This window comes from Antechinus flavipes, chromosome 1, assembly GCF_016432865.1.
Source record: "Antechinus flavipes isolate AdamAnt ecotype Samford, QLD, Australia chromosome 1, AdamAnt_v2, whole genome shotgun sequence".
Classification (NCBI taxonomy): domain Eukaryota; kingdom Metazoa; phylum Chordata; class Mammalia; order Dasyuromorphia; family Dasyuridae; genus Antechinus; species Antechinus flavipes.
In genome coordinates, this window is record NC_067398.1 from 641,324,604 (window position 1) to 641,352,596 (window position 27,993).

Below are 27,993 nucleotides of genomic sequence, written 5' to 3' on the forward strand. Positions count from 1 at the left end.
TTTTGTTTTTGGTTGTTTTTTTTTTTTTTTTTTTAAGCTTGGATTCCTCTGTTCTTTTGGTTGCCCACCCCAAGGGTGGAAGAGGGAAGGCTGAAGGAAGGGAGGCTCCTTGAGCGTCTGCCTGCTGCTGGACAGACTGGGCTGTGTACAGCTGTGTCCCACTGCCCAGCCCAGAAGGAAGCTCGGAGAACAGCAGGATCTATGGTCTTCGTCCTTGGGGTCCTCCCCTCCCCATTCTACCCCCTATAAGTATTTGGCTTCAAATTCTGGAGTCTTGACCTGGCCTGGTTGTTACGTGTATAGGAGGGCTTTTTTGGGGGTGGGAGGAGGGTTTTTTTTTTTTTTTTTTTGGAAGACTTTTTGGTGATTTTTTTTTCTTTTTAACATATTAGGACCCTTGTGACAACCTTAACACGTTCCCAGAAACCGATAACATTTGCACAACATTTGTGTTGGTTTTGAGGGGTGTTGATTTTTAACTCTTCCTCTCCCCCTCACCCTCCTCACAAAGCACAGGGCTCTCTTTTTCTCATCTGGGTCTTTTATTTTAATTTTTTTTTTTTTTTTGGTGGAAGTAGGGATCTCACAGGCACCCTGGTCCCTTTTTACCTTTTCCCATCCTTGATCACTCCTCTGGCCTTCCCCTCCCTGGCCCCTTTCCTACCTTTCTGCTGCCGCAAGAGGCCACACCATGGCTCGGATGAACCGGCCAGCCCCTGTCGAGGTCTGCTACAAGAACATGCGGTTCCTCATCACTCACAACCCTACCAATGCTACCTTGAACACCTTCATTGAGGTAACTCCCTCCAGTGGGCCGGGATGTATGGGGACAATGGGGAGAGGCTCAGATATGAGCTCTGTTATTTTAAATTTTATGTTGTTAGGGCAGAACGCTTCATTTCTCAAGTTTGCTTATCCATAAAACAAAGAGGGTGGATGAGATGATTGCTGAGATCTTTGAGCTTTCAAGATGGGATTCTGGGATTTTTAGTAATAATAATCCTTCACCTCCACAAGTCTTCTCTTGATATCACAGTGTGATGTGGAAGTAACCTTGGGTCTTTGCAGGTCCTGGAAAGGCTCAGTTTGGAGAGGTCCATTTTCAGACACTAAATGATGATTATTTGGGTTGAGAAAACCAAGACAGTATCCTATAGTACAATAGTTCTCAAACTTTTGTTTTCAGTATCTTTATCTTATTAAAAATTATTGAGGATCTCTCCAAAGCGTTTTTGTTTATCTGGCTTACATTTATAGACATTTACCATATTAGAAATAAAAATTATTTTTGAATTTGTAGACCCTCTAAAAGGGTTTCAGAGATCCCCAGGATTCTCTAGACCAGGGGTCCTCAAACTATGGCCCGTGGGCCAGATGCAGCAGCTGAGGATGATTATCTCCCTCACCCAGGGTTTTGAAGTTTCTTTATTTAAAGGCCCACAAAAAAAAGTTTTTGTTTTTACTATAGTCCGGCCCTCCAACAGTCTGAGGGACAGTGAACTGGCCCCTTATTTAAAAAAGTTTGAGGATTCCTGCTCTAGACCATACTTTGAGAACCACTGCGATAGTATCAAAGGGGTATGATTTGTGCCAGTGGCAGTTCTCCCCACACCAGCAAAATCCCAGAGCGTTAAAGTATGGAGAGATAATTGCTCACATCTCTGGCCCAGAGGAAAAAGCTGTTGTAGATGAGCTGGCTTTGAGCCCCAGCTCTGTCACTGACTTGGCGTGCTACTGTGGACAAATGTCCCTAAAGGTTTATGCTGGCCACGGGGGTTATGTGCCTGAAAAGGAGTCCCACTTGTTTTCTTCCCTTCGCCCAGGACACAGTGTCTTCAGCTGGTGATGTAGCTGTTCTTTGCAGAATCCCTTGGCTTGTTACTGCTGCCTGATGTCTTGTCCAGCATTCTGCTATACTCTCCCTTTGGCAGAATCCAGCGGAGGTTTGAAGGACCAATTCTACTGGCTTTTAGGAAGAGCATCATGGTGGCAATCAAAGAGCTTGGGTTCAAATTCTGGCTGTGCTACTTTTTAGGTGCTCATAGGCAAGCCCTCCCCCTCCTTTTAAATTGCCTTTTCTTTCAATAAAAGGTTTGGACTAACTGACCTTCCTCCCAACTCTAGATCTGTGGTCCTCTAAAGTCCCTTGATGCCCCCGGTCCTGTGATTTATTATTCGATCCTGTTAGCAAGGTTCTGTAGGATTTGTGGAACCTACAGCTAACAGGCAAATTATGTAGAATCTCTCATTGTCCACAGAACTTGCAGCTTTTGATGATGCTTCCTCCTAGAAAACTTTTCGCTTTAATTCTGCAGATAGCCCTCTTGTACTTCCTGGTGATTTGGCTAAACTCTCCTTGGGAACTCTGGTCTGCAGCCCTTTCTTCTTGCTATTGATCCTAGAGTTTGTGGTGGAAACTCAGCTGTATCCTGGGTTCTTTTCACTATCAGTTCCACACTCTTCAGGTTTTCTGCCTATTGCAACAGGGGAGGTATGGAAAAAGGGAGCTGAATAGTACCACGTAGGGTAACACAGATCCTCTCTCTCCCTGTCATCCTTCATTTGCAGATAGCATGAAACTAGAAAGGAGAGCTAAATCAGGAAACTCTGTCAGGATTGGACCAGATCCCAATGGGTTATAGAACCATGGTCTAAAATCTAGTAAAGTAAATTGAATTGATTTAAATGCAAAGTCTTGACTTGGGTTATAGAACCATGGATTAATCTAGTAAAGTAAAATTGAATTGATTTAAATGCAAAGTCTTGACTTGGGTTATAGAACCATGGTTTAATCTAGTAAAGTAAAATTGAATTGATTTAAATGCACAGTCTTGACTTTGGATTTTAAAAATCAGCGGTGTGAGTACAGAATTTTTGCAAGGACAGTTGCTCAGAGATTTTGAAAGGCTGCCATTTGAGGTGGCTAGGTCGCTCATTGTACCGAGCACCCGACTCGAAGTTAGGAAGACCCAAGTTCCAAACCAGAATTAAACACTAGCTCTGTGATCCTGGGCCAGTCACTCTTTTTGCTTCAGTTCCCTCAACTCTAAAATAGGTTGCTGTGAAGATCAAGTGAAATAGTATTTGTAAAGTGCCTAACAGAGTGCCTGGCACTTAGTAGGCATTTAAATGATTATTCCCTTCTCCTTCCCCCTTGTTTTTTGGTTTCAGAAGCAGATATCAGCTCAACTTAAAAAAGACTTGCCAAAAGGTAGAATTGTGTAAAATTGTAGGGATGGTAAGAACTCCCTGGAAGTAGTGAGCTCTCCCTCATAGGAGGTATTCAGATGGAGTGAGGGGTCTGTGGAGAGGTGATGACTCTGGGTTTGAAATGAGTCAGACAGAAGAAGATGGATGAGGTGATTGCTGAGCCCTCTTTGAGCTCTTAAGGATGGGATTCTGGGATTTTTAGGATATGAGGGATATGAATTATCAGCTACTTTTCTGCTCTTAAGATTCCACAGTGGAAGGAAATGGGATTCTCAGAAAGATTGAGAATACTGGTGAGTCAGCTTTAAGATATTTACTCAGCAAATCTGCCTTGGAGATCAAGGGGATTTCAGTTACAGAACATTAAAAACCTAGCATTGCAGCTCCCAATTCTCTTGAGTTTTGGCTCTGAGTGGCTCTGGGGAAGTACTGGGACTGGGTGCGGGCATCCCTGCCTGAGACAGCCCCTCTGGCTTCTGGCCCAGTCATATGAAACTTTGTGGTCTCTGCTTAGAACTCAGTGCTGAAGAGACAAAGGTCACCCACTTGATCCCCAGATGACCTGGTGAGTGAGCTTTGTTTCCTTAGTGCCAGAGATAGACTTCTCACCCCACAGCTTTGCCTGTGACCCTAAAACTTGGCTCAGTTAAGTGAGCTTCAAGTCCCCAAATTCACCATCACTCTGTTGCACATGATGATCTGGTCCAAACTCATTCATTAGACGAGGAGATTGATTTCCTGAGAGAGGGAATAAATTGCTGGAGATTGTCCATCAAAGAAGTTGCCTAGGGGGCAACTGGGACCTCAGGCCTTCAGATTTCCCCAGCCCAGGAATCTCTCCTTTCCCGCAGTGTTGCACCTCAGGCCTTGCTTTGAGAAGGGGAAGGGGAAGCCTTTTCCCCTAATATCTGTTCTTATTCTTGAGCTGAGGCCCTTGCATTCCTTTGGGGAAGCCCCAGAGCCCTCAAAATAGCCTGTGGCATTTCGCTGGGGCATCTGGCTATTTTTATTCTTGGGGGTGGGTGGGGGTGTTTCCTCTGAGTGGGCCTTGTGCTGTCACCAGGGCCCCTTCCCAGCACATGAAGACTATTTCCAGAGGAAGGGAGGTCTAGGAAAAGAATTTGGCCTTTCCTTATCTTTGGCAGGAAGCTTGCTGAGCCTCCACCTGGGGCAAACCTAGATTGGAGGGTGGGGCTGAGGTGGGGCTGGCTCTGGGCTGATGGGGATCCTCCTAAGGGGAATGCCCTTGGCCCAACCTTAGGGAGCTGTAATTCTGGCTGAGCCCTCGCCTCTCTCCAAAGTTTAAACTCTAAAGGGGCTCCTCGAATGGTTTTCAAGTCAAGAGTATCTAAGGCTTTGATGAGAAAGAGAATGTGGCTCATTGCTGAGCATGAATTCTGTTGGGTTTGTCAGAATCCTTCATTAAGAAAAAGATTTAATACTTCAGGGAATAGAATTTATAGAGATAAATGTTTTTCAATATGAAGAAATGTTTTTAAGACTCAGAACATTCCAACAGTCATAGGTAGTGAGCTTTCTATAAGTAGAACTATTCTAGCAGAGAATTTTATTCTTCCTCCTCTCTTCCATCCTTTTCTATCTGTTGCTTTCCCTAACCAAAGGAATCGGAGTGGATTCCTACTGGAGCACCAGGATTCTAGATCTAGGAGTGGCTGGTTTGAGGAGCAACAAAACTTAAAGGAAAGAATATGAACTTGGAGTCCAGAGGGCTCAGCTGCTTAGCTTTGGGCAAATTACCTCCCCTCTTGAATTTACTTTTTTCATCTGCATAATAGGGTCACTTGGAACTCTAACTTAGTGGACTAGTATTGTTTTGAGAAGGAGGTAAAAAAACAAACAAACAAACTAGCATTTGTTTATTTAAATGCCTTATGTGTGCTTTGCACTATTTTAATCCTCATCACTAGTCTGGGTGGTAAATGCTGTTGTGGTCCCTTTTACAACTCTGGCAGGTAAATGCTATTATTATCCTTTTACAATTGAGGAAAGTTTGGCGGAGACATAAGAGACATATCTAGGGTCACACTGCTTGGAAGGGTCTTGAATTGAAGTTGAACTTGAGATTGTAGACACAGTACTCATATTCACCACATCACCTAGCTGGTTGTGGGGAACAATTTGTGCAGTGGTGGTGGTTTATTTGATTCCGCTGCTCTTGCCCTCTAAGGGTAGGGAAATTGTGCTCCCACGCAGCTTCCTATTGGATATGTGGAGAGTTGATCCTGAGCAGGACCCTAGCTTCAAGAAGTATCACCCTCGCCTCTCTTTTCTAGGAGGTATATATAGGTGCAAGGACCCCTGAAAGTCAGTGAGAGGTCAGACTAAGTTATCTCTTTGTCTGAGATTCTGCAGCCTGCCTTAGTGAGACTTTCAGACTGAAGGATGATCCTGAAAGGCATTGGACTGTGGCTGTGTAGGAAAGGAGGGAGGGAAAGAGGTAAGAAAAAAAGGAAGGGAGGGGAGGAGAGATGGAGAAAGCATGAGAGAAGGAAGGAAGGTAGAGAAGGAGAAAGGAAGGAGAGAATGAGGGAAGGAGAAAAGAGAAAAAATTAGATGGATGGATGGAGAGAGAGAAAGGAAGGAAAGGAAGAAGGAATAAAGGGAGAGAAGGAAGAAAAAAGTAAGGGGATGGAAGAGAGAAAGAAAGGTGGAAGGAAAAAAAGGAAGAAAAAGGGCTGGAAAGAAGGAATGGAGGAAGGAAGGAGAGGGAAGAAAAAAGAAGTAGGGAGGGAGGACAGAAGGAAATATATAGTGCTTGATACTTTGCTAAGCAGTTTATATGTGTGCTAAGCACAAATAGTAGGGGAAAGAAAATATTGACTGTAATTGAGAGCACCTTGAATTTCCGGAGCCTTACTTCCCTCACCTGCAAAATGGGAATGACAGTACACTGCATACCACGAGGGTGGGAAGACAGAGCTTTGGAAACCTTTCAGAAGGAGAGCCTTGAGGAGGCTGGCCTCCCAGCCAGAAGGAGCCGGCTGAGGGTTGCCTCTGACACATGACTGCTGCTGAGGCTCTGTGCTTTCTTTTTATCTGTAGGACTGGGGGCTGATCTGCTGGCTATCTCTTTCTTGGGTCCCTCCCAGCACTTACTCCTCCCTTCCACTTGCCCTTTCCTTTTCCCTCCCCCACCACTCCTTCCCCATCTTCTCTCAGCTTTCCTCACTAGGCAGTGATCACACGGTGTTCCCAGCACCCAGGCCTGTCCTTGGCGGGGTCTGAGGGGAACAAAAGATAGGGCTGAGCACAGTGTCCTCCCCCGGCCTGGGCCCCGTGGCTGCCTGGGAAGGGAAGTAAAAGCATGGGGCCCCGGGAGGGAGACAGAGATGGTGGCTGATGAGGAAGGCCCCTCGTGCAGCGCTGGGGAATGTTAAGAACCTTGGCCCGGCAGCTGGGAATGGAATCCAGTCTGTCCCTGATGGGCCGTGTGACCTTGGAGCAGTCCCTTTTCTGTTTAGGTTTTCCATCAGCTGATCTGTAAAATGGGGGGTTTAGCCTGAACGGGCTCGGAGGTCCCTTCGTGCTCCAGGAATCTGTGCGTACATCAGAGTGTCTGATCCCAAGGCCCTGGGCAGAGGGCCACGGGGCTGGCTCAGCTCAGTGCCAGCAGCGCCTGCTGCCAGCTTTTCTACCCGACTTGCTCTCAGGCCTCCCATGTCTGGGGGCCCTGTGGAGGGACAGAGGAAAGACACTTCCCTGGGGAGGATCTTTAGCTTTCAGAAAATTCTCTGCCTTTCTCAATAGTGCCCAAGAGGCCTATGTTTAAGTATCTCTATTCCACCCTATCTTCCAGGATAGAATGATCTGGGTTTTTCTGAGTTGCCCAGACCTCAGATGCCCTGGCTGCGTAGCAGCAGAGAGGGGCTGCCTGGTCTTCCCTGACCCTCAGGCCCCTCTGTTTTGAAGGGGCTGGGAGATTCCTGCTTGGGCCCTGCTGAGGGGCAGAACCCACCCTGTGGGTCCTTGGGGCTCAGCCTCAGGCCTGGGTCGGTTTCCAAAGTCTGAGGTGATTATTAATATTAAGGGTGAGCAGGTGTAGATTTGGAAGATTTCCTTAGGCCTGGTGGTTCTCACTAGCACTTAGCACCTTCACTACTAGGGCTGTGGGGATGGACCTCTCAGTCGTTAAGGGCTTCCTAGGAGTCCGGAGTCAGTCTGGATTATTTATTATTTTAGAGGCAGGGTGGTCCGATGGATAGAATAAGTGGAGTCAGGAAGGCCCAAGTTTGGATCCTGCCTCAGACACTTATTCTTGGACAAAAATCACTCTCAGCCTTAGTTTCCTGGGAAATGGGGATAACAAGAGCACCGTTCTGAGAATTAAATGAGATAAGATCATGTTAGCTGTTTGTTTTTCAGTTACATCTGACTTTTGGGGGCCCCATTGGGGGTTTTCTTGATAAAGATACTGGAGGGGTTGGCCATTTCCTTCTCCAGCTCATCTTTCAGATGAGGAAACTGAGGCAAATAGGGTGAAGTGACTTGCTGAGTGTCACACAGTTAGTTCAAATGTCTGATAAATTTAAAAGATAACTCTTCCTCACTCCAGGCCCAGCACTTTCTTCACTGTCACCTAACTGACTTTCAATTGTGTGAATTACTGGGGCAGCTGGGTGGTGCAGTGGATAGAACACCAGCCCCGAAGTCAGGAGGACCCAAGTTCAAATCTGGCCTCGGACACTTAATCCTTCCTAGCTGTGTGACCCTGGGCAAGTCACTTCACCCCAACTGTCTCAGCAAAAAATAAAAAAATAAAAAACAATGTGTAAATTACTTTTGTAGATCTTAAAGAGGTGTGCAGAGTGGAAGAGAACAAGCCTTTTATTAAGTAATTACTAGGTGCCGGGCACTTTCCAACCCCAGGAAGACACTAGCTGTATGATCCTGCGCAAGTCACTTAACCCTGTTTGCCTTAATCTACTGGAGAAGGAAATGGCAAACCACTTTGTTTGTTTGCCAAGTGTTTTTGCCAAGAAAATCCCACAGGCAGCATGGTTGGTCCATGGGGCCACAGACAGACCTAATTGAATGACTGAAGAACAACTTCCTGATTCTATGCTTAATGCACTAACTAACCATTGTGGCTGTGTAGTATTTAGTAGGAATAATGCTCACCAGCACAGTAATCATACCAAACATTTAGCTCTTTAAAGTCTGCAAAATGCAGTATATCTTGTTTAAGCTTCATGACCACCCAGGAAGTAGGTGCCACAGGTAATTGTCCCCATTTTACAGATTAAAAAACTGATACTCAGAGTGAGAGAGATGTCCAAAATCACAAAGGAAGTCTGTGGCAGAGAGGAGAATTGATCTGAGGGTGGGCAGTCCTGGTATCAGGTCTAATGTTCTAGTCATCATCCATTGGATTTGGAGTTAAAAAAAAAAAAAAAACAACAACTTGGTTTTTACTTGGTTTTCACATTGTTTGATGTTTGGCCCTGGGCAAATTAGCTCTTGAGTTTTTTCTGTAAGATGGGTATAGTGATATTTGTGGACCCTGCCTCATGAGGGATTCTGTGAGTAAAATGCTCTAATCTGGTAAGTATTGTTTATGGTTATTATTATTATTACTATTATTTCTTCCATATTTTTCAGGGAGCCTTCAGGCCAAGTGGAAGCTAGGTCCCTTTGTTGGAATTAGTTCCCTGTGGCTTTTTCTTTGAAAAGGAATAGGCGGAGATGGTCTGGGAGCTGGATTTTTGGGTTTCCTTTCTTGAGTGACGAATTTCCTTTTCTCTTGCAGGATCTAAAGAAGTATGGGGCCACCACCGTGGTTCGAGTATGCGAGGTGACCTATGACAAGACCCCGCTGGAGAAGGATGGTATCACTGTCATGGTGAGCACAGGCCCTGGACTTGGGCCATTTCTCTGATCTGATGGGATGTCAGAAGTCCCAGGGATAGGAAGGGGGCAGAGAATTAATAGTCTCTTAGATCTTGAACTGCCCGAGCTGTTCGGGGCTTTAGAGCGTAGAATGTGAGCGTCAGGAAGATCCCTAGAAGTCATTTAATCCAGTCCCCTGATTATAGAGAAAAATAAATCAAAGACTAGGCAGTAGATAGTGTCTTGGACACAGTGATACAGGAAGGCATCTGCTGAACTGATTCTGGACCCCAGGGCTCTCTCCACTGGGCTGAGGCAGTCCTATTCCCCATTTGTGGTTTGCTTTGGAGCTTGGTACTCTCAGTGAGTTTGAGCAGCTTCCTATCAGTTCCAGCATCAAAAACAAAATGTTTTTTTTGGCTTTCAAAACCCTTCACAACTTAGTCTTCTCCTACCTTCCCAGTCATGGTAGGTTATACCTTACCATGTTTTCTTCGATCCAGAGACCCCTGGCTTCCTGGCTCCTCCAAGAATACAACACTTCATCTCTTGGCTCTGGGCATTTTCTTTGGCTCTTCCCCATGCCCATCCCCCTTTCCTTCTGATTACTGACCTCCCTGACTTCCTTTAAGTTACAGATAAAATCCCACCTTCTGCAGGAAGCCATTCCCAACCCCTCTTAATTTTAGTGCCTTACCTCTATTGATTATTTTCGGTTTATCTTATGTATAGCTTGTATGTGTTTATTTTCTCCTTATCTGCCCCGTTGGGTTGTGATCTCTGAGGGGAGAGGTTTTTTTTACCTTTTTTTTTTTTTTTTTTTGGTGTCCCTAGCACTTAACACAATGCCTGACCCTTAATGATTATTTGTCAACTGGTAGACTGAGTTGTAGCATGTTAGCAGAGACTTTATGTTAAAGCAGAGATGGAAGAAGGGATATGTGATGCTGTTATATACAAACTCACCTTCATATGTGCTTTGTGTGTATGTACCTATGGGTTAAGTAGAAACCTGTGGGTGTTTTGTGGATGTGTGTATATATATATATTTTAAATTAATAACAGCTTTTTGTTTTCAAAATATAGGCAAAGATAGTTTTCAGTATTTACCCTATTTACCCTTGCAAAACCTTGTGTTTCAAATTTTTCTCCCTTTTCTCCACTTCTCCCCTAGACAGCAAGTAATCCACTTTATGTTAAACGTGCAGTTCTTCTATACATATTTTCATATTTATCATGCTGCAGTATATATTTGTGTCCATGTTCAAGCCTGTATAAACACACATGTTTTCTTGTTTGTGAATTTTGAGCATATGATTAGTGAATTTATTTCTTATTTGTATGTTTCCTTAAGAGGCTGCCCAGAATGCACACCAGAACACAGACTGTTCTATACCTAGAACAGATAGAGGTTCTAGATAAAGTCACCTTAGTTTTCTCTCTGTACACTGAGAGTAACTTACCTTCCTTGCCCTGCTAACCACACAGAGATTTTGTGGAAACATTTGTCAAATGGGTATAGATTGCCGAATGCACTGTGTTACTCTGTTGCATAGTTTAAATGGTGAGGCTGGAAGCATTCAAGGAAAGGATTAAGTGAAGAAGGTTTCCTAGAACTTGGATAGAGTGGGACCCTGAAGGACAGGTGGGGTAGAGATAACCAGAGCTTTGTTTCTGTGGGCCCCGGCGCTCTCAGCCAGCTGTATTAGCTTTAGTTGAAATTAGTCCTCGCTATCCCCTGGGCTGCCTCTGGGCAGGTAGGGAGCTGTTTCCTTGGCTTTCCTTACCCCAGGGAGGCCTCAGCTCCCCAGGGTCTCAGTCAGGTGTGCTGAAGCTTCATCAACAAGAACAGGAAGGCGGTTCATGTTTCTGGGCCCTTCTTCTGGTTCCTGAGAAGAGAACATGACTGTTTCCTTCCCAGGGAGGGAAGTCTGCTGCCCAGCCCTCAAGAGTCCCCTCAGCCGGTCATTGGACAGATTGGAATTGGACCTGGCTGACTCCTGTGTGCTTCATTGATTTTGGCTCTGGCATTTTCTCTGAGTGTTCCTTATGTCTAGAGTGCTCTCCTTCCTCATCTCCCCTTACTGCTCCTCTTAAGTGCCAACTAAAATGCCATCTTCTACAGGAAGCCTTTTCCAAACCCTCTTAATTTTAATTCCTCCTTTCTGTTAATTATTCCCTATTTAATGTGATTTGTATATATTTAGTTGGATGTTGTCTCCCCTGTTAGATTTTGAGCTCCTTAAGGCCAATTTATACCCCCAGCTTAGCATAGTGCCTGGCACATAGCAAATATTAGCTTTTATTATTATTATTGTTCTTTATTGTTGGGGACAGCTAAGTAGTCTGGTCTTGATTCCCTTTCTCCTAGAGCACCACCTTCCACAGATAAAATGGCATCTTTCATGGAAGGATAAGAATACTTTACCAAGGTTATTACATGAGATTTGTTTTCTTGAGGCTCACTGGCTCATTGGTCATTTTTTACAATCCTATGTTCATTCCCAGATAATCAGCAAGCATCCGGATGGGCAGTATCACTGATTTTTCCTTGACTTGGATCAAAGTCTGCTAGCTTAACACATCTTCAGGTGATACAAAATTAGGAGAAGGATAGCTACTATTCTCCCTGATGGAATTAAAAGCCAAAGAGAGCACCATAAATTGGAACATTAAGTTGACCTGAATGTGATAAAATTTAATATGAATAAATGTTGAAGTCTTACATTGGATTAAAAAAAAAAGTCAACATCACAAAAGCAAGTTGGGAAAGGGGACTGTGGCTACACAAACAGTTCTTCTGAAAAAGATCTGAGGAATTCTGGTAGGAGAGGAGTATGTGTTAGCAGTGTGCCATATTTGCCCCAAACTTTGGGATCTTAGGCTGTATTGCAGAGACAGAGAATCCCTCCACAAAATCTCCAAAAGGGAGATGATGGTCTCATTGCACTCTGCCTTAGTCGGTACCTCTGAGAGGACTGTGTTTAGGTCTGGAGACCACATTTCAGGAAGGATGTTTATGAATCTGGAAAGCACCCAGAGTGTGATGGCTAGGGTAGTCTAAAGGCCTTGGAATCATGTGATGTGAAGGCTGCTTTGTAAGCTGAGGATATTGAACTTGTGTAGGAGAAAAGACTTAAAGGGAACATGATGATTCATCATTTTTATGAGGGACTGTCCTATGGAAGACAGGGATGTGTATGAAAGAAGGAGTCAACATGTTCTGTTTGGCTGCATAAGGTGGACCCCTATAGTGATGGGTGGATGTTGTAAAGTGGAATATTTAGGCTTCATATGGAAACTTCCTAGCAATTAGAGCTGTCCTGGATGGAATGGGTTGCTTTGGAAGATTATGGATTCTCTATGACCAGGAGACCCCCTCACTACTGAAATTTACTCTCCCCAGTAGATTAGGTGGCTGCTTATTTAAGGGTATGATAGAGGAGATTTTTTTTTTTTTTTTTGGGGGGGGGTCAAGTACAGATTAGACAGAGTGAACTCTGAGGCCTTTTCCTCAGATCAGAGACTGTAACTCAGATAACACCTTTTCTTAGAAGCCTTCTTGAACAGTCCTGCTCTGTCTGGTCCAGGGGAAAGGGAAGATCCTCCTTCCTTGTCATCAGTTTGCTTGGATCTCTCCTTTTCCCCCCAATCACATTATAACTCATACAATAGCTTATTTTTCTATATACTTTTCTATTACACCGCCAACTCTTTGAGTGTAAGGTTTGTCATTTTTTTCCTGTGTGTAGTCCCTGTGAGACTTGCTCATAATATTTGTTTAATGTTATTTAAACTAAATTGAGTTGATTAAAATGTCAATGTTAGAAAGAAGGTTTATCTGGCCCAAGGATCTCTGTAAGCTTTTTTTTTTTTAATTGAGAATTCCCTGTTCATTAGGTTGAATTATTTCAGTTTTTTGAGGTGATGTAGCAAGGTGGACCCGACTTAGATTTCAGCAAGTTGTCTTGAAACCCCGGCTAAAATCCTACTGTCTACAGAAAACTTTCCCCAAACTTTCTTAATTCTTCCCAAACTTTCTTAATTCTAATGTCTTTCCTCTGTTAATTATTTCCTATTTATCCTCTATATAGCTTGCTTTTTAATAATTTTTTTCCATGTTGTCTTTCCTGTTAGATTGTAAGCGTCTCTAGGGCAGGGACTTCCTTTTGCCTCTTTTTACATCCCTAGAACTTAGAACAGTGTCTGGTACAAAAAGGTGCTTAATAAATGCTTATTGATTGAGGAAAGCAAGCCAGATGAGAATTCCTTAAAGAAATTCCAGATATTTACCTGGAAAAGAGAAGATTTGGGTGACATGATGGTTGGGTGTGCGCATATACCCATCATGCATGGGAGCCAATCTACTTGGATTGTAATCACTTATTAATTTAGTGAGTGTCCCTCACTTAACCTCTGTTTGTTTTCTTTTTTCTTTTATCTCTTTTTTTGTATTTTATTATATTTTTTAAGTTTTCTTTTTTCCTAGTTATATATCTATATTAATTTTTTTAATACACATTTTTTAATGAACCATATATATATATTTGGGAGAGAAAAATCAGGACAAGAGAAAAATCATGAGAGGAAAAAAAAACAGAAGAAAAAGGAAAAAAAATAAACACTAGTATGTATTGATTTATATTCAGTCTCCATATTTCTCTCTTTGGATTCAGATGGCATTTTCTATACAAATTTTATTGGGATTACCTTGGATCACTGAACTGCTGAGAAGAACCAAGTCTTTCATGGTGGATCAGCACACAGTCTTGCTGTTACTGTGTACAATGTATTCTTGGTTCTGCTTTTTCATTCAGTATCAGTTCCAGATCTTTCTAAAATCAGCTTGTTCATTTTTTATAGAACAATAATATCCCTTTACTTTCATTTACATTAATTTATTGAGCCATTCCCCAATTGATGGGCATTTACTCATTTTCCAATGTCCCCCAAAAGAGCTGCTACAAACATTTTTGTATGTGTTGGGTCCCTTTCCCTCCTTTATGATTTCCTTGGGATACAGACCAGTAGTTATCTTCTGTTTCTTAGATCTGTAAAGTGAGATTAATGATATTTAGACCACTCCATATCAAAGAATTGTCATGAGGGAAATCTTTTGTAAACTGTCATTTTCTTTAAAAATATGAACTATTAGTCTTGGGAGTGGTAAGTTTTTAGAGGGCCCTCTTGGGGATGGAGGGATTTGACTGATTCTGATTGGCCCCAGAGGACAGAGAAGAAATGGGGGAAGAATTACAAAGAGCTGATTTAAGCATGAAAAGAATACTTGATTTGAAGTCACAGAGTTTGAATCCTGATTTGGAATCTTGATTGTGCTCTAGGTTGGGCAAAGTGACAGTCTAAGTCTGTCATCTTTGATCTGTAGCTTCTCCCTTCTCTTTTACCTCCCCTTCTTCACTCCTTATGTTCCTTATTTTTAGAAATGATATTGGGCTGGATGATCTCAGGGATCTTTTTTACTCTAGAATCATGCCAGCTAGGTGATATAGAGGAGAGGGTGGTTGACTTGGAGTCAGGAAAATCTCAGTTTTAATCCAGCCTCAGATTCTTAATAGCTGTGTGACTCAGGGTAAGTCACTGACTCAATTTCCTCATCTGTTTAAAAAAAAAAAAGGTTACATGGCTTGCCCAGTAAGGATCTGAGATAAAATTTGAACTCAGATCTTTTTGGGAGTGCCAGGAAGAAGAGAAAAAAGATCAGTGAAACCAATCAAACCAAACCAAAAATCTAAAAAGATTGAAAGTATATTGTAGTGTTCTATACTTGTGGACCCTCTTACCTCTTCAGAGGAGTGAGCAGAGGAGTAGAAGACATATATATGTGTGTGTGTGTGTATATATATATATATATATATATATTAATTGAAGCTTTTTATTTTCAAAACATATGCAAGGATCATTTTTCACCATTGACCTTGGTAAAATCTTATGTTCCAATTTCTCCCCCTTTTCTTCATTCCCTCCCCTAGGTGGAAGGTAATCCAATAAATGTTAAATATGGTAAAAATACATGTAACTCCAATATAGGCATATATACTTATTATCTTGCTGCACAAGAAAAATCAGATCAAAAAGGAAAAAAAATGAGAAAGAAAATAAAAGTCAAGCTAACAACAAAAGAAGTGAAAATGTTATGTTGTGATCCACATTCAGTTCCACAAACCCACTTTTGGTGTAGATGGTTCTCATCATAAGATCATTGGAAGTGGCCTGAATTGGAAGACATATTTGTTTGTTTGTTTGTTTGTTTGTTTTTTTGGTTTGTTTTTTATTGTAGCTTTTTATTTACAAAACATATGCCTGGGTAATTATTCAGCATATTGACCCTTGCAAAAAACCTTCTGTTCCAAATTTTCCCCTCTTTTCCCCCACCTCCTCCCCTAGATAGCAAGTAGTCCCATACATGTTAAATATGTTAAAGTATAGGAAGACATATTTGTTAATGGGATCCCAAGCATCAGCTTTTTCAGTCCTCATATCACTCTTTCTGGCTCACATCAAGCCTAGAGTTCACCAAAGTCCTCCAATATTTTTCCAGACAAAATTTACCTAGTGATTTCTTCACAATAATTCTGTGAGTTCAGTACCATAAATATCGTTATCTTCATCTCACAGTGAACAAAACAGACTTACTGAACTTAAAAGGACTTGCCTATGGCTATTAAGTATGAGAAATGGCATCAGATCCAGGCCCCTTGATTCTGGACTGATGTTTGTTTTGTATTTTTTTACGTTGCCTCTTGTGAATTCCTTCTCTTAGGGTATCTGTGGGTGATAACTCCTTGTTATAGATGTTCTAACTGGGGTGTCCTTCTCAGGTTTGAGATGGCTGTTCTTTCCCTGAGAACTTTAGATCAGTCCTACTTCTGAGTGTGGATGGTTAGAGAGAATCTGTTTTAGAGAGAAGCTGTCTATTGTAGGCCATGAGTTGGGCCCTCAGAGGTTGCTCCCATTCCCAAATTGGGCCTGTCCAGGTATTCTTAAATTTCTGAATTGTTCTTTCTTGTTTTCTCTTCCTTTACTCAGGACTGGCCTTTTGATGATGGAGCTCCCCCTCCTGGCAAGATTGTGGAAGACTGGCTCAACCTGCTGAAAACCAAATTTTTTGAAGACCCTGGCAGTTGTGTTGCTGTCCACTGCGTGGCTGGCCTGGGGCGGTGAGTCTGAAGGGCCCAGGGGATGGACAGTAGAGGCTAGGTATTTTAGAAAGTCTCCAGGAGAAGGATGTCTAAGGATTTCCATCATTGCTGCTCCAAGGGGAGGATTGAGGCTAGATGGGAGAAAGGAGACTCATAATAGGAGGGGTTGAGATTTAGACACAAGAATGGACTTCCAAACGATGAGGGTTGGACTCTGGACAGAGTGACATGGTAGAATCTCCATCACTGGAGAGTTTCAGTCTCATTGGCTGCCACCAGTAAGAAAAAAATCCTTTGTCATTGAAAATTCTTCATAGCGGCTGTACTTTTGGTCTGTTGATACAACCTGAGATTGTGTTAATATTTTCTGGCTGCCACATCACACTGTTAGTTCACACTGAAATTGCTATTAAAACCTGGAATCACAGTGACAGTCTTAGAGCTGGAAAAAACCTCAGAGACCAGCTGGTTGGACCCTTACCTAAAAAGTAAATATTGAGACACGGTATTTCATCTTCATTAAATACCTAGTTTTCATTAAATAAGGTGATCTTTTCTTTCACAAAATGCTTTTTACTAGTGAATGCTATACTGGTGGAAGTGATTTTTCTGCGCCCCATTGCAGAGGTGCCAGAATGACAGCCATCCATAGTCAGGTTCTTTGTGACCCCATTTGGGGTTTTATTTTAGCAGAGATATTGGAGTAGTAGGGTACTTTCTTTTGTTGTTCATTTTGCAGATGAGGAAACTGAGACAAACAGGGGTAAGTGACTGACTCAGGGTAACACAGATAGTAGGTACCTGAGGCTGTATTTGAATTCAGGAAGGTGAGTTTTGCTGATTTCAAATCCAGTGCTCTCTCCACTGGCAATGTGGTGTGGTGAAAGGCATACTGGGTTTTATGTTAAGAGGTTAGGGACGTGGTTTCAGATCTCGTCATTCTTGCTCACTACTGTGTGATTCTGGGTTAGTTACTTAATCATTCTGGACCTCAATTTCCTCATCTGCAAAATTAAGGGATTAGATGTTGATTTTTTTCAAATTAGATTTTTATCATCTGATGTGTTCTCTCTTTCTCCCATTTTAAAGTATCACCCTGATGTGTCTTATGGTATAATTACTGGAAAGGCTTTAGAGACAGATGACTTCAGTTCCAAGCCATTCAATTTCTTTGGGTCATCTTTTCTTCATTTATAAATTGAGAGGTTTGGATTACTGAATCCCTGAAGTCTTTTCCAACTCTGAATTTTGGGATCTGAAAAATATTTTCACCCAACAAAAGACAGGGAAAAGAAATGAATATTGTTTGCAAATTAGAAAACATTCAAATGGCCTCTGTGTGTTGGGTCCTAGGATTGGGGAGAGTAGGGTAAGAATCCAAAGAGGTATAAGACATAGTTCCTGCCTTCATGGAACTGATAGTCTGCTGTAGTGGAGGTGAGACATAGACCTAAGAAGAGATAACCATCTTAGACACTATATGATAACCTCTTAATGTAATTTTAGACTATATTGAAATACTGTGTCTCCATACAGAGCAAGGATATCCTTGCTCTATATGCTTTCCCTGATCAGACCACCTAAGGAATATTGTGTTTACTTTTGGGTGCCACAATTGGGGAATGTCATTGATAAGCAGGAGCGTGTCCTAAGAATGGCAACCAGGGCACGATGTGGAAGAGAGGTTAGATTTGTTCTGCCTTGGTTCTAGCTGGCAGAGCGATGTGAAATGGCAGGTTTCAGGTCAACATAAGCAAGAATTTCCTAATAGACAATGTCCCAAAGTGGAGTTGGTTGCTTTAGGAGGTAATGATTTCTCTGGAGAGCTTTGAGTGAGTATAGAGTCCCCTTTGTCAAGGATCTTATAGAAAGGGCTCTTACTTAGACTTTTAGGCAGTCTCTTCATTTAGAAATTCTTTGAATGATAAAGATGCTTTTGATTATAGGCCCTCAGAAGAGGGAGAGATCAGTGTAAACTGGGTGGGCAGTTAAGACTCTTCTCCAGGTAAGACTAGAGAATGTGGGTTCAGAGCTGCTCCTTTAAGAATTAGAGTCAGATTCATGTGAACAGAAAACAAGGGAGGGAGCAAATCTACTAAAAACCTATATTATTAAAGTTTTCAGGGAAATCTTGCAGTGAGGAAATTCATCTGGGTAACTGACCTGACTCCCTCTCTTTCATCTGAAGGAAAGAACCACCTTAGTGTGCACCTACCACTATCTCCGAACACTTGGCTTTCTAGAGACCATAATAACTATCTCTTTGTCTTCATACCCAGCTATGTTTGAGTAATTTGAGTAGTTACACTGCACTCCTGTAGCTCTTGCTTATAAAATGGTTTTTGTTCATATCATCTCTGTGAGGTAGATAATCTAAGAATTATTATTTCTTTGTAGGTGGAAAAACTGAGGCTCACAGTGGAGCATCTTACCTTGTGTAAGAGTTGGTTTTGAGAAATAATTGAGGTCTCTTGCTTACAGAGTTTAGTTCTACTATAACATATCAGCTTTTGGTTTGATTGGCTAAGTTGGGAGGGAGAAGGTTGAAGGAGTCTTCATCACTTTTGACAATAATTCTCACCTCTTTGTCCATCTCCTAGGGCTCCTGTCCTTGTTGCTCTGGCCTTGATTGAGAGTGGGATGAAATATGAAGATGCCATCCAGTTCATTAGACAGTAAGTACCCAGAAAGTTAATTTGATTCTTATTTTTTGGTGAGAGAGGGGCCCCCTTTCTGTCATAGGAGTCAGGCTCACAAGGCAATAGGGTCATTTCCAACCCACCTTTCCCCTTAGCACCTCTCAATGTGCTCAGTCCTTTGGGGAATAAATATGGAGAAGACTTTTATTCCAAGGATGAAGTGTAAAAGATGGAAGCACTGCCAGACCAGAGGAAAGGACTTTTCCTTTCAAATAGTTTCAGTCTTTCTACCATATTTCACTTTCATAGATTTCTGGTAGGTTACTGGGGCCTTTTTGGTCCATGGACAGTTTTTACTTCCTATTTCATCAATTTAAAAACTGTAACTACAATTAAAAAATGGAGGCCTGAGGCCCAGAAAAATTCTTTGAATTTGGACTAAATGGATAGGTCAAGACCAGGTCGTGGCTCCCAGCTTTTTTTTTCATGGTATCACAAAGCACATGATAATCCCTGTTCTGCATTCTATAGAAAGTGGAAGTGGGAAAGGGGGGGTGTTGAGATAGAGCTTCAGGATGGGAGTGACAGGAAGAGAAGCCAGGTTAGGCGCCAAGGACATCTATACTCTGAAATCTGGCTCTGAGTGTGACTTTGCTATGTGATCTTGGGCAAATGACTTTCTCCCTGGGCCTTAGCATCTTATTATTGCAAAGGTACATCCCTGTCCCTATAGTAATCAGTAACTGTCACCCTTTCATAGGCACAGTAATGAACTGTAATGTAGAGAAAATTTCGATGGGAGATGTATTCCTTCCCTCAGGCTTCATCTTTCCAGATTCTGTGTTTCCTAAGGCTATAGTATGCTTATTTTAGGTTTTGTTAAAAGAACCAGGCATGTTTAGTCTTGAGAAAAGAAGCTTTAGACCCTTGACATCTTCAAGCATCTTAAAGACTGGCATATGCAGGAGGGAAAGGGCTAGAACTAATGAGTAAAAATGGCAAGAAGATTTAGTTTGAGTGTAAAGAAAAAGCTCTTTAAAAGTCAGAGCAGTCCAGAAGCCAAATAAGAGTGTGAATTTTCTCTTACTGAGTCTTCTGTCGGACACTGTTAGAGTCTGTGTTTGTTCATTTTCTCTATCTCTTTTTCTTTCTCTGTCTTCATCTTCCTTTCTGTCTTGTATCATTGTTCTGTATCATCTGTGTCTGCCTCTATATTCATTTGTCTGCCTTTCTATCCATCTCTCTCTCTATCCATCTATCTCTCTCTGTCATCTGTCTCTCTGTATTGGTCTATCTGTTTATCTACCTGCCTTGTCTATTCATTTGTCCATCTAGTCTATCATCAATATACATCATCTATTCCTATCTATGTCTACCTAACTTTTCATCTGTCTGTTTTTCTATCCACGTGACCCTCTATCCATCTATTTTTACCATCAGTCTGTCATCTATCTCTCTGTGTCTGTCTCTTATCTGTTTATCTACCTGCCTGTCTATTCATATTGTCCATCTATGTCTATTGTCGATATACATTACCTATTTCTGTCTGTCTCTACCTAACTTTTCACCTGTCTGTCTTTCTATCCATCTATTTTTACCATTTGTCTGTCATCTATCTCTATCTCTGTCCCTTATCTGTTTATCTACCTGCCTGTCTATTCATATTGTCCATCTAGGTCTATTGTCATCTATTTCTGTCTGTGTCTACCTAACTTTTCATCTGTTTGTTTTTCTAGCTATCTGTCTGTCTATTCATTTATTTTTACCTTCTGTCTGTCATCTATCTCTGTTTCTGTCTTTTATCTGTTTATCTACCTGCCTGTCTATCCAGTTGTCCATCTATGTCTATCATCAATATACATCATCTATTTCTACCTGTGTCTACATATCTGTTTATCTGTATCTCTACCATCTATCTCTCCTGCGTCTGTCAAATCTGTTTATCTACTGCTAGTCTATTCATTTGTTCATCTATGTCTATCATCAGTATACATCATCTATTTCTACTTGTGTCTATCTATCTATTCATCTGTCTATCCATCTGTCTCTTCATCTGTCTGTACCATCAAGCTCTATCATCTGTATTTTTATGTTGTCCCTGTCTGTCTCTCTCTGACTTGTTCTAGAAGGCATTCTTGTTCAGGGATGAGTTGAACCAGGTGACATGAGAGGTCCTTTCTCAGATTCTGTCATGTAGATTGGAAGATTCTGGGGTAATTCATATGATGCTGTTTTGACATATAGCATTAGAAATTCCACTTTTCCCTCTCTGGTCCTTAAATTCCTACTTTGGAATATAGAGAACATAATTTCTGCTGTCCTGATCTTACAGATCTTTTGTAAGAATAAAATGAGACTGTTTTATTTGAAAAGCTAACTGGGGCTCTGCTGATATGAGGGATTGTGAGTATTTACAGACAGTGTTGCCAAGGCTGGCTTAGGAACGCAGCAACAGTTGCCCTGGGGATCCTTGGGGACCCCAGGTGAGCTTTCCCATGAAAACATCTGAGTGAAGACATGGAGTCATAGAATTTTGGAGCTGGAGGGAATTTTGGAGTTTCCTCTACTTCAACCTCCTTTCCCCTTGCAGAGGGAGGCTTTATTAGAATAGTTTCAATGGTGTGAGGAAGGGAGACGTGAGAGGATCAGCTGAAGGAATATTTCCCCCAGAGGACTTGCAGTCTGCCACGACGGTTTTAACAGACTTGTTCTGTTTGGTTACAGAAGAAAGCCCTAGAAGCATTAGGAGGAGGCAGTTGAGAGGTGTTGAGGGATAGGTTTAGGCTTTCCTAGCAGTTATAGTTAGGTCAAAGTTAGTCATTCCTTAAGCACTTATTAGGCACTTACTGTGTGTCATTACTGTGGATCAAAAAAAAAAAAAAAAGTGGTATAGGTAATGTGGTCTGCCATGGGAAAGTAGTGACTGTTCTCCTTCTGGAAGTTCTTGTATTGGGAACCAGGTAACTGCTTATCAGGGATTCAGTAGAGGAGAGTCCTGTTTGAGCTTATTTGGGATTAAATGTCTCCCGAGGCTCATCTCCAATAACATTTGTCCCTAATTTTACCCTCTGGGACTTCATAGGATGAGTCTGTTCCCTCTGTCCTGTGCCAGCCCTTCCTAAGATGTCTTTCTCTTTTGACTAGGTGATTTTCTAAATTCCTTTTAAACTCTGGGGCCCAGAACTGAATCCAGACTCCAAATGGAATCTGAATAGTAAGCATTTGGGGAAAACTGTTATTGTCCCACTTGCTCTGCATATGAACTGTTGTCCAGGGCAAGTTCACTTTGCTTCACTGGATAGAACTAGAGAATGGAGGAAAGGGAATGGAATAAAAATGGAAAGTGGACTGAAAAATGAAATGAGGAAGTTGGAATAGATGATCTGTATTATTCATTCCCTCTCTAAAGCCTATGGTCTAATTAGAGGCTGTAGGGAATACTAGAAAAATTTAAAAGAACTTTCATTCACATCCCAGCTGATATGGATTATTTGTGTGATTTTGAACACGTTGACTTGTTTGAACTTGTTTACTGATTTATGGCTGGAGAAAATAAAAATCTCATTTGTGCTTCCTATAGACCTCATAGGGTTGTTGTGGAGAAAGAGATTTGTGAACCCTAAAGAAGTCTCAGTATAAATATCATATTTTTACTTGGGACTGGGCTTGATGCAGAAATCCTATGGTCAGAGGGAAGGGGTTAGGGTTGGCTAGATTTTTTTCCTTTTCATTTCCCAGGAGAGAGCATATCTCTTAGACTGATGCCCAAATGCCATTCCCTAAGTACTTTTCAAAGACCCTTCTTCCTAGTGCTAAAAGGATCTCATGAAAAGATCTCCCCCTCTCTGATCATGATTATAAGGAGCTCCTGGGATTTGGGCTTGGGCATCTCCGTAGTGTCTTGGCTAGCTCCTGGGATCCTGTGTGCACTCTCCCAGAGGCTGACTTGTTTATGCTACAAGAAGGGTAGGCTGTCTCCCATAGGCCTCATCTGGTTAGGGTAGGTGGGAAAAAGAATCAGTCCTGTAGGCGCTGAAGCCCATGGGTCTGAGCTCCTAGTCAGCCTAGAGAGATGGCTTTTGCCATACACAAAACATCTGATGGTACAAGAATGAGTGGCCTGGTCCTGGGGGACATTGGGGACAAAGGAGACTGTACTGAATGTGGTTAGTCAGTAAAGGCTTCCTTGGGGAAAAGTCAGGGTTTTGAGAAATGAGCTAGATGTTCTGTAATATCCTGAAAGTAGAAAGAGCAAGAACCTCCAATCTTGTATTATTTGTACTTACATTATTAGTTTGATATATTTTATTTCCTCTTAATTTTAATGGAACAAAAAATTTCATATTATGATTCCTATAGTCACGTTAGTGGAATTTATTACTTAATCCATTCTGCAACTTTTTCTTTTGGTGGAAAAAATTCAACCCATTCACATTTGTGATTAAAAAAAAATTGAAAAAAAAAATGTTCCACATATCAAGAAAAGCTTGAGCTGGCCCTTAAAAACACTAAAGAAAATTGAAAAAGCAAAGAGAAAATTTCTGTTCTGCCATCAGCCCAGAAGCAGGGGGTTCAAACAATAATTGAATTAAATTTATAAGAGCAACTTTTTCTTTTTATTCTTTGAGTCAATAAGTTAAACTCTGGATTCTTAAAAGAAAGATTAAATATGCATAAAAAATAAAGACTTTTGTGGCAGTAACATTCACCCACAGTGCTTCACTGTAGGACAGGAAGTGACTCAGCCCAAAATTGGTCCAGTGGAGCTCAGATTCTGGTAGGTCATCCTCAGACAGAAGGGCATGCAGAATAGGCCCCAAGAATAAACTGTATATTTTATACTGGCTTAGCCAAATACAATTGCTTATCAAATTACTGTAGGTCTGGCATTAGGGAATTTTTTAGCCACAGAAATTCCTAGAGAATGGGCTGCTGTAGTGGAAGAAGAAGGAAGACACCTGAATGAGTGAAATTAATAATATTACTAATAAAGATGATAAAAGCTACTGTTTTTATATTGCTTAAAGTTTTGCAAGACGTTTTATACAAGTTATTTGATTCTTAAAACAGCACTGGGAAGTAGGTGCTGTTAATATTCCCATTTATAGATGAGGAAATTGAGTTCAAGATAAGTTAAATGGCTTGACCAGGGTCACACAGTAAGTGTCTGAGGCAAAACTTGAACTCAGGTTTTCTTGACTCCCAAGTTCTGAGCTTTGTTGATTTACTAACCCATCAAGGCTGTCTCTAAATCTTAGAAATTTGGGATCATTGAAATCCTAGAACAGAAGCCCTACTTCCTTTTACCAAGTCCAGGGCAGATATATTTGGGGATTCTCAGTAGCTTGTAGGCAGAGACAGAGTTAAGAAGAACAGGTAATGCTGCCTTTGAAGAGTTGTAGCTGTAGTGATAGGGCAAGGAAAATTAGGTTACTTATATGTGTAAATAGATATATATGTGGGTCTGCATTTGTGTGCTACAGGGAAGTGTCTAGAGGTATCTGCTCATGTTGCATTCGTATAAGCATATAAACACTTAGGCATGTATATATTTGAAGGAGAGTAGGAAGGGTAGAAATTGTAGTGTTAGAGTCGACACGAGTTCAGTATCAGCAACATAACTTACTAGCTGTATGGCCACGGACAAGCCACTTCATATCTTAGATTTTGTCCATCTGTAAATGGAGTGACAATATTTTGCATTTTACCTCACAAGGTAGTTGTGGGAAAAGCTTTGTAAATTGTGCTGTAGAAGTTGGAATTTGTGTATAATTGTGGGATGGACGCGTATCGTGTCAAGGTTCTGAGATTTTCTCTCACACAGACAGCAGTCCTTCTGCTATTTAGTAGATAAGTTTGAGTTTCTTGGTGCTCTAGAGAGGAAGTAACATTCTCAGGAGGAGGGTTCCCCAGCCATGAGTGTTTCAGTCCAGGTCTAATGACCTGATTCTTTGGGTATGTGGCCTTTTATTCACATATGCATTTAAACATACAGAAATCTCTGTCTCGATGTCCAGACAGTTATGCACACATGCTGGTTCCTATCTGCATGTAGATATGTCTTTTCCTGTAGAGTTGAGACAGCAGTTGTAAGCCACAGAATCCCCCTACAATTCATAAATGTCGGATTTGACTCCAGGCTCCTTTTCCTTCTAGTGTTCCTTCCACTTCAGGATACTGTGATGCTGCTTCATGTACTAGATGAGTGTGTTTCCACATAGTATGTGCATGAAATCTTAGTTGTGTAGGTGGCCCCTCAGCCTGTCACACTCCTAGGCTGCCTTGAACTGGCTTTGACCATAGGATTTTAGGGCTCTCGAGAGACCTTAGGGGGAAAAAAGGAGTTTTTGCATTTTATGGAAGAACAAACAGGTCCAGAGAGTCACACAGCTGCTTCAGAGTAAGGATTTGCTCCTAGGTTCTTTTCCCAAACCCAGCGCTCTTTGCATAGCAGGCCACAGTGCTGATGGCCTGTGGTGTGTCAGGCTGGGCCTCCCTCGGCTCTCTGTGCCCTCACCCCGAGCTTTGTCCATTCTAGAGGCTCCCAGTCTTGCCAGTGACCAGGTGGGTGAGGCTGGAAATCTCCTTCCCAGCACCCCCCTTCCCCTCCAGCCCTACTCTCTAGTCTTAGAGCCAGGTTCCTTTTGCTCTTTTATCATATCATAGGATTTATTACTCGAAGGGACCTTAGAGGTAATCTAGTTCAACCCCCTCATTTTACAGAGGAGGAAATGGGCCCAGAGGGAAGAAATACTTTTTCCTAGGTCAACCCCATTCCTCAAGAACCTCCAAAGTTTTCTGTGGTCCTTGTGGTGCAGAGTGATGTGACTCCCTTGTGGCTGCAGGTCCACTGTGGTCTCTTTGATTCCTGCTCCAAGCCCGGCTGAAGCACTTGTGGACTGGCCCAGGGCTCCTCTTCCTCCTCCCTTTTCCCCTCTGTGCCCTCTAGTTCCAGGGGGGAATCAAGTCTGTGCCGGCTAGCCAGCCGGGCCCCGGTCCATACTCTCCTCCTCCAGCTGACCTCCCTTCTCTCTTCTCCCTTTCTCCCCTAGGAAGCGAAGGGGTGCCATCAACAGCAAACAGCTCACGTACCTGGAAAAGTACCGGCCAAAGCAGAGACTCCGATTCAAGGACCCGCACAACCACAAGAATAAATGCTGTATCATGTAACCCGGCAGCCTCTCGCCCAACACACACATACGCCTGCCCTACACCGACTCCTCTGTCTCTGTTTCTGTCTCGTCTCTAGCTCATACACTCTCTCACACACACACAGCCTGTCCCTCACACGCAGGCTTGGACGGGTCAGTGGCTGATGAAGATTTGGACAGAAGGGACACTGGCAGATGTTTGTTCCTCTCCAAGGGAAGCATTCTTTCTTCTCTTCTTTTTTCTGTCTTTTCTCCTTATCTTTGTTCCTGTCTCCTCGGGTTTCTCCCGTATCTTCTCTGTAATTTCTTCCCTTCTTTCTCCCTCCCTGTCTCTCTCTCTTATTCTTTCTCTTTCTCTCTCTCATTTTCTCTTTTTCTCTTTCTCTCTCCTGTGTCCTCTCTCTTTTTAACCTTCTCTCTTTTCCCTTCACCCTTCCGAACTTGTTTTCCTTTTCTCTCCTTCCCTCTTCTCCAGTGTTCTGATCTCTGACTCTGTTTCTCTGTTTCTTATCTCTCAATTTCTGCCTTTTTCCTCCTCTTTCTCTCACTCCTTCCTCTGAAACCATCGCTGCAACCATGGAGCAGGAAACTCATCCTGCTTCCCGCGGCCCCAGCCCATGTATCTCTCCCCTCTCTGCCTGAGGGACTCAGCCCAGTCTGGCAACCTGCTTTTGGGGGGTATGATTTTGTTTTCTTTTGGTTTGATTGATTTTTTTTTTAAGTTCACTTTCCACCACTCCTCCACTCTCTCCCATCCAACCCTCCATCCTACCCCCACCTCAGCCTTTTGTCGTCATCACCTTTTAAATTATTGGACTTTTTGAGGCAAACCATTGTTCCAGAAGCTGAAATGCAATAAAAGCCTAACCTGTGGCTGGGCTCTCTCTGCAGGAGGGTGAGGAAGCCCAGGCAGTGCCAACCTGACCTGGTCTTGGCTCCCAGGTTGCATCCCCCATCCCCATCCCCCAGACCCTAGGATTGGGAAACCCACTGGGGAGATGGGCACAGAGCTGTCCCTGCCTTCCCACTCAGCCATCCTTCTTGCTGGGGATGGGGGTGAATCCCTCCATTGGGTGGGCTTGGAAGTCACCGCCTTCTCCCCCCACTTTCCCTAGTATCTCCTGGAGTGTTAGCAAGCCCAAGCACAAGAGGGTCCAGTCATTGGCAGCACCTTGTGGTTGGGCCTGGGAATTGCATCTTCTGAAGAACAGGATAAAGGATCACGGATGGTGAGCTGGAAGACCTTGAAGCTTATCTAGTGCAAGCCCCTCATTTTACGAGGGTGCTAAAACCCAGAAAAGTGCAGTTCCAAGGCCACTCATTCCATCTCTCTGCTCTTTTGGCCAGGAGCAAGGGAAGCCGTGTACCTTGCCCTGGAAGCGACTGCCATGCTATTTATAGGGGGAGATCTAACAGTAAATGGTGGTGGTAACCCACTCGGACGTCCAGGTGAAGAACAGGGTCAGGGCAGAAATAGGCTTGGGAAAAGGACAAAAGATGGCTGACTCTTGCCCAATTAGGTGCTTGCTGAATATTTTTTAACCTTTAATCCTTGTGACAGAAAGAGCTGGGACTTTAAAAAAACTTGAATTTTAGGTTGAGCTCTCTCAGTATATGTTCTTGGGCAAGTAATTTTCTGGATCTCCTGTAAAATAAGAGGGGCTGAACTATAAAACTCCTATGGTCTCTTCTAGCTCTGGTATTTTGTGGCCCACCCTAGGACCCCTCCAGCTTTTTTAGGATTCCCTTCTTGGCCCAAAAGGAAGGATTCGGTTTCCAGGCCTGGCCACAGGTTCACAGGAATGAATGGGCCCTAAGGTGCCTAAAGAAGAAGCAGATGGGAGGGGGTGGTTTTGTCTAAAGCCTTCTGAGACACTTTGGGGTGGGATGGCTGGGCCAGACTTGACCCTGGGATGCTTTTAGTGCCTTGCACACAGTAGGTGCTTAATAAATATTTGTTGAATTGAATGAAATTGAATTCATCCT

The 27,993-nt window shown here is 42.5% G+C and overlaps 1 protein-coding gene across 1 annotated transcript; it reads left to right on the top strand.

Moving 5' to 3' along the window:
- Positions 1–26: 26 nt before the first annotated feature.
- PTP4A3 (protein tyrosine phosphatase 4A3) lies at positions 27–27,980 on the top strand. Its single transcript, XM_051971163.1, has 5 exons — positions 27–796; positions 8,978–9,070; positions 16,105–16,235; positions 18,818–18,892; positions 25,909–27,980. Exons 1-5 carry the CDS (start codon positions 692–694, stop codon positions 26,024–26,026), a joined length of 522 nt encoding a protein of 173 aa, XP_051827123.1. The 5' UTR covers positions 27–691; the 3' UTR covers positions 26,027–27,980.
- The last annotated feature ends 13 nt before the right edge of the window (positions 27,981–27,993 follow it).

Coding starts and splice junctions, on each gene's coding strand:
- PTP4A3 (XM_051971163.1), top strand. CDS start 692: ATGGCTCGGATGAACCGGCCAGCCCCTGTCGAGGTCTGCTACAAGAAC. Junction 16,236..18,817: donor TGCGTGGCTGGCCTGGGGCG/GTGAGTCTGAAG, acceptor TCCATCTCCTAG/GGCTCCTGTCCTTGTTGCTC. Junction 18,893..25,908: donor GCCATCCAGTTCATTAGACA/GTAAGTACCCAG, acceptor TTTCTCCCCTAG/GAAGCGAAGGGGTGCCATCA.